Below are 6613 nucleotides of genomic sequence, written 5' to 3' on the forward strand. Positions count from 1 at the left end.
CTGCTTTGCTGACATTCAGAAGCACTTGCTGTGGTCCTGCCTTAGCCACTCAGCACCAGCCCCATGCCGAACCGGCAGAGAAGGCACCAGAGCCCAAACCAGCCTCTTGTTCAGGCAACTCCTACCTGAACAGGCTTTCATTCCCTGTAGAGCCATTCCATACAACAAGTGCTGACTTGTGCTAGTAGCAGTCATTTCTCCACTCACCTGTTCAACCCACAGCAGCTGACAGAAAAAGATCAGAAAAATGTGACTTTTTTTGCAGTCAATGGATTCCCACCCTGAGCAGATTGCCCTGCGCCCCAAGGAGTTCTTCTGCACCTATGACATTGAAGTCCTGACTGAAATGCAGGTAAGGAGAGTCCTGTGTGTGCCTGAAGGAAAGTGCTGGTATGCAAAGGTTTTATTCAGGGAATGTGGCCACTGTCTCTGTTCTTGGCTCACTGGATGCCACTGTGTGAATGTTGTGTCTCCCCCAGCCTCCCACTTTGTGCCCCACAGTTCAGGTTGCCTGTGATTGCTCAAAATACAGCTAATGCAATTCTCCTGTGGCAGGAAGGACACCCTGGACGTGACCATGGTGTGGCCATCTGTGGTGACCATCATTTGTTACCTGCCATTCCTCATGTGGATCTGGGGAACCAGGCACCATCTGATAAGGATAATCAGCCTTCAAACAGTGCAGACAAGGATGGCTTAAATATTTCTCCCCATTATTTTATTTATATTGGGAGAGTGTCAAGGATTTGTGAAAAGGCAACTAGAAATATTTAAGGTGTGGGTTAGCCAAGCTGTGGACAGGGGGAACCAAAACTAACAGACTAACTAAAACCAGCAAACTAACTGACTAAAACTAACATGGAGGACTAAAACCTGACAGACAAGTTGATTGGGCTGGGAGCTCAGTGAAAATCTGGGATTTCTTCCCTTAACATTATTTAGGAATGATTCTAGGTGGTGGCCGTGGATGTCAAGAGCAAGATAGCTGTGTTCAAGGATGGGTTTAAGATGGAATACAACAAGCTGCTGATAGCAACGGGAAACACGTAAGCTATGGACAACATCTTAAAGATCAAGAGAAACTGTTTTACCTGAGAATGTGAGGAGCTTGTGCCTGGGGATAAGGGATGAAATGTGGCAGGTGAATTTGAACACTGAACTTGTTTGAGTATGGAGAAGTCAAGGAACACAAAAGATACTGAAATGTCTGTATGTCTCTACATCTACATCTATATATCATCGTCTATCTAATCCATATATATCTACATCATATATTATAGAATCACAGGATGGTTTGTGTTGGAAGGGATCTTAAAATTCATCCAGACCCACCCCTGCTGTGGACAGGGAACACTTTCCCCTAGAATAAGTTGCTCCAAGCCCCATCTAACCTGACCTTGGACACTTCCAGGGATGATACCAGGACCTTGAACATATTTTGTTTAACAAAAGCTCCAAAGTGGAAGTATCCTAATTCTTTTTAGAGGGCATTTTTGCCACATTACTCTTCCTTTAACTCCTTGATAACCCTCAACCCTGACAACCAGATAATTCATCCCTCTGAATTTCCATATTTCATTTTCTGCCAACCTTTAAGATCTTTCTCAGCAATTAAGGCTTAACACTTTGCTGTTGCAGCCTTAATTAGGGGTTGCTGTTGCCCCATTCTAACAGACCCTTTGGGAGCCTTGGCCCCAGGTTAGGAATTTTCAGGACAGAACCTGGTCCAGCCACAGGGAAAGGTGGTATTGATGTGCTGGGATGCCGAGTATCACCCCGGACTGCTGTTGTCACTTGTGCCCTGGAAGTAATGGGTCAGTTCGTTTTTATTTGGAGGTTTGTCAAAATTGGCAGTCTAAGCTGAAAATGAGGCATCCTGGCTCCCCTTCCTTGTGTTCCTTAATCAAGTCGTAAAATGACGTAGGGCAAATGCAGTCCCTGCATAATTTATCATCTGGGGAAGGGATGCTGTAGAATAGCCAAAGCAGGGACTCACACTGGAAACCAAAGCGCCACCAGTCATTGCCAGTGCCACAAGGTGTGAATGGCTGGTACTAAGGTGTACAGCACCACAGTCAAAATGCCATGTGCACCAGCGACCCAGTTAGGTTCAAAAGAGGATTAAGCCCTTGGAAATAATTTCAAAATCCTCATGCACAAGCTCCAGGTACACTGGGCAGATGTTTTTTAGGGTACTTAAATTATTTAGGATCTTCTGTCTCTTTTCCAGATGTGAGTCAGGTATGCAGGGGCCAGATATGTAAAAATATATGGGCTCCAGTAAGTGCCTGGGGATGGCACAGGTAAGCTGCTACAGCATCAGCAGTGTGCCCATGAGAATGGAGACTGGAGCCTGCATCTGCAGAGCCTTATCAAACTTTCAATATCTTGCTCCAAAGCACTGCTGGAGGACAGAGTGAGTTTTCTGTGTTCCATTAAGCTTCTGAAAATTTTATGAGCCAGCAATTGAGCATAGGCTTGTAAAGCAATGCCTGTCCTGTGCTGGTTGCCCCAGGAAGGAGCTCCCCGGGACCCAGGGGTCCAGGGTGGCTGCTCAGCATCCCCTACTCCACCACTGGCCAGCAGCATTTGGGTTTTTCCATGTTATGTCTCCAGCCTGGAGAAAGGTGAAAAAAGGAAAGCTGGGAATGCTCTTGGAGCCCCGGCAGGGGTATCTGCAGTCCTGACTGGGGGCTGAAGCCACATGGAGTTGAGAAAAGCAGCCGTATCACCCTCAGCATTTTTCAGGCCCAAAACTCTCAGCTGCAAAGGCAAGGAGATAGAAAATGTTTTCAACATCCGGACACCTGAAGATGCCAATCGTGTGGTGAAGCTGGCCACGAGCAAGAATGTGGTGATTGTGGGAGCATCCTTCCTGGGTGAGCGCTTGCCTGGCCTGTGTCCCTGTCCTAGCCCTCCACCTCTGCCTGCAGATGGGTGAAATCCCTTGCCCAGTTTGTCACTGCCCAGTTAGAAGTAATACCCCCACGAAAAAACCCCATAGGTAGAAAATGTCTTGGTGGAGGTTCCCATGCAATTCCCAGCACCAAAATTCTACCATTCTGATGGGAGAAAACAGCTACTCCCAAGAGCTGTTTTCACACCACAGCTGAGGTGGTCTCAGCCACAGGAGGAAGGTTTCCCTTGGCTGAGGTCCCTTATTCCATATTCTTCCCAGGGCACTTTGGGGTTTCATGGCCAGTTCCTCCCTTTGGTCTTTAAAACCTACATCTAAGAATACCTGAATTGGTGGGATCCCTGGTGTGACCAGGACTGGTGGCTCCCCAGTTGTCCCAGGAGCGCAGCTCCAGCCTCCCCTGTCAGCGTGGGTGAGGCTGCTCCTCAGCTGCAGCCAGGGACATAGGGCAGTGCTGGGTGGCTTAACGTGGCTGCTTGGACCTGTTTCTCTTCCTCAGGGATGGAGGTGGCTGCCTATCTCGCAGAGAGGGCCCACTCGGTGTCCCTGGTGGAGCTGGAGCATGTCCCCTTCAAGAAGTTCTTTGGGGAGAGGGTTGGCCGTGCTGTCATGAAGGTGACCTTGCTTTCCCATCTCGGGGGGCTGGTAACAGAGCAGGTTCTGCTTGTTTCACTTATTGCACTAATTAATTTACTTCACATTTATTGACAAAGCTGTGATGGCAGCGGTCAGTGAGAATGGGTTGTGTCTTCCCTATCATGGTCCACATGCTATGGAGCACCTTTTTTTAGAGCTGTGTTGGGGATGTGGGGATGCTGACCCTCTTAGCAGTGCAGATCGAGGCAAGCCTGCAGGGTGGGCAAGGCAGTGCTGGGGGCAGCAGGACATCAGGACCAGGGGTGGTTCAGGGTCCTGATGTCTCCTACTCTGTCCCTTGTCCCCCCTCCAGATGTTTGAGAACAACAGGGTGAAGTTCTACATGCAGACAGAGGTGTCGGAGCTGCGGGAGCAGGAGGGGAAGGTAAGGGGTGGGCAGGGGCTCCCTAGGGGAACTGCTGTGGCATCCCCCAGAGCTGTCATTCCCTTCTCTGGTGGGGTTTTGCTCTCCTCTATTTCCTATCCCCTGAAATTCATGTTCCTGGATTTAGCCCCCGTGAGCAAATGTGCGCCAGTATGATGTGTGGGGTGGCTCCATTGCTCCCACTCACCTCCTGCTGCTTTTCTAAGGAATTATGGTCAATTTGCATTTCACAAACGAGGCAAACTGCCAGCTCAGCTTCCTGCTGCTACAGAGGGATTTTGTCCCTAAAATAACTCTGATGTGCCCCCCGCCCCCTGTGTCTCCTGCAGCTGAAGGAGGTTGTGCTGAAGAGCGGGAAGGTCCTGCGTGCTGACGTCTGTGTCGTGGGTGTTGGTAAGGGTTGTGTGGGTGCACAGCCAGGGCGAGAGGGCTCTGCTTGGCAGAAGAAGCTGGAGGGGACATGGTAGCAGGAGGTCCCTGGGGCTGGGTGGCCAGGGGTACTGGCAGTGGTCTGCCAGCCCTGCTGGCCACATGAGTCTGCATATCTAAAAGGGGCATTTCTGGAGCCCCCACCACAAAATGCAACTGAAACTATATTTTGGAAGTAATAGTGGACTTGTGTTTTCCAGAAAAAAAAAAAAAAAAACATTTAAAGCAGTTTCATCCTCTCAAGTTGTTTTTTATTAAAGCTTCCCCAAACAGAATTTTTTAAATGTGTTTTTTTTTCTTTTTAATTGCTGCTGACAACAACCAAAAATGTATCTCATACTAAAACATAAAAAAATACCACATAGAATATGATATTTTTCTCCTGTACACTTGCGGGGGGGGAGGGGGGGGTGGGGAGGGGGAATTCCCTTTCCTCCCCTCTTTTCAAAATGCAGCAGAATTAGTTTAATTTTGGTTTTGTTGTTTTTATTGGCTACTCTGATTTGTGAAAAGGCTAGAGGTAAAAAAATGATGAAAAAAGGAGAAGGAAGGTGAAGGAAATGTACAGACTGGGGGGAGGCTGAGGAGCCCTGGCTGTAAACTCGAAGGTTCCCTTCTAAATATAATTTTTTTCAAAATATCTATAAAGGAGAATTAAATTGAAAATTATCTCCAAGCACTAGAAAAGGAAAAGGGCGGTGGGCAGGTTACACTGGTGGCTTGGGCAGGACAGGGATCCTGGGGGGCCAGAGGCTGATGCAGTGGGGGCTCTATAGGATACCTGGCCCTGCTCCGCACTCCCAGAGCAGCTGCTGCCTGTCCCTGGGGGCAGCCCCACTGTCCTGGCAGGAGGGGACCTGCTAGCTTTGGGATCATCCTCCAGGGCTGTGCAACACCAGATACTGCAGCAGCAGCCTTTGGCTTCTCCCCCAGGCGCAGTCCCAGCGACAGGCTTCCTCAAGCAGAGTGGCATCAACATTGACTCCAAGGGCTTCATCGTGGTCAACAAGGTGAGCCCAGGGGCAGCCCCCACAGGAGGGAGAGCAGGAGGAGCGGGGTCAGCTCTTCTGATGGATGACCTTCCCTAGGGTTCCAAACTGCTGCCAGGGGCTTTTCATGGCCTTTTATCTGCTAAGATTGGCAGAATTGGAATTTTGGAATTCTTTGGGTTGGCCTGTGCAGGGCCAGGAACTGGACTTGATGACCCTTGCGGGTTCCCTTTCATCTCAGGATATTCAGTGAGACGCTAAGATTCTGGGAGCGTCACCAGGAGTGCCTGGGACCCCCCTCTGCAAGTGGGGGTGTGCAAACCTGAGACCTGGATGCTCTGGCTTGAGTCTGGCTCTGAGCTGTCCTGGAGTGCTGTGGATATTTAAAGGGGAAAAAAATGAGAAAGATCCATCTTTTCAAGGATCCTAAAGGATCTCATCCTTTCTCCCTACCACCAGTGACTGTGATGGGAGCAGTGTTGGAGCTGGTGGGAGTTGGTGCAATGGGCAAAGGAGTGTGTTGGGAGGTAGGGCTCAGTGCCACTGAGCTTATGCTCATGCCTGCAATAAGCTGGGCTCTATCTGCAAACACCAACAAATTTCAGACTTCTGAGAGGGGCTCCAGGACACCAGTCCGTATCTCTTTTTACTCTATAACCCACTGGCAAAGGGATACTGTAGGTCCCTGCCTGTGTGTTCTCATTTGAAAGTGAAGAAGGCTGAATGAAATCTCCCCTGGGGGTCCCGCAGCCAGGCAGAGGTTTTCCCTGTGTTCTGGGGGATTGTGGCAGCACTGGACCACTCCAGCTCTGGAGTTTCTGTTCATGTAGAGTGCAAACCCCACTAATGCCCACCTCTGTTCCCCCCTGCAGATGATGCAGACCAACATCCCAGGGGTCTTTGCTGCTGGAGATGCTGTCACATTTCCACTGGCCTTGAGGAATAACAAGAAGGTGAATGTCCCCCACTGGCAGATGGCCCACATGCATGGTAGGTACTTTGCAGAAAAAAGCCTTTTCCAGATTCTCAGGAAATTTCCAAACCCTCCAGAGCAAGAATGAGACAACTGCCAACAGAGAGACTTGTACTGAACATTTTGAAGTGTGTGTATCTTATGCTGCCTATTGTGCCTTCATCTGTCAGCATTCTTGCCAAGCTTTGCCTAACAATGCCTCATCACCAGCACAGAGGAGCCCAGGGACAGGCTTTCTCATATTCCCTCTGCTCCCTGGCATTGTGCTGTCATTTGATATTGGT

General features: G+C 49.4%; 1 protein-coding gene across 9 annotated transcripts in view; it reads left to right on the forward strand.

Annotated features, from left to right (window-relative positions):
- Positions 1 to 6613, forward strand: part of AIFM3 (apoptosis inducing factor mitochondria associated 3) — a 66723-nt gene that overhangs the window by 39666 nt on the left and 20444 nt on the right. For all 9 annotated transcript variants that reach the window (XM_032127749.1, XM_032127756.1, XM_032127758.1 and 6 more), the window contains 8 exons: positions 266 to 352; positions 955 to 1046; positions 2749 to 2879; positions 3417 to 3532; positions 3867 to 3938; positions 4268 to 4331; positions 5301 to 5377; positions 6229 to 6346. In XM_032127749.1, the coding sequence (XP_031983640.1) occupies positions 266 to 352; positions 955 to 1046; positions 2749 to 2879; positions 3417 to 3532; positions 3867 to 3938; positions 4268 to 4331; positions 5301 to 5377; positions 6229 to 6346 (757 nt within the window). The remainder of the gene's footprint in view (positions 1 to 265; positions 353 to 954; positions 1047 to 2748; positions 2880 to 3416; positions 3533 to 3866; positions 3939 to 4267; positions 4332 to 5300; positions 5378 to 6228; positions 6347 to 6613) is intronic.

Source organism: Corvus moneduloides, chromosome 18 (assembly GCF_009650955.1).
Source record: "Corvus moneduloides isolate bCorMon1 chromosome 18, bCorMon1.pri, whole genome shotgun sequence".
Classification (NCBI taxonomy): Eukaryota; Metazoa; Chordata; class Aves; order Passeriformes; family Corvidae; genus Corvus; species Corvus moneduloides.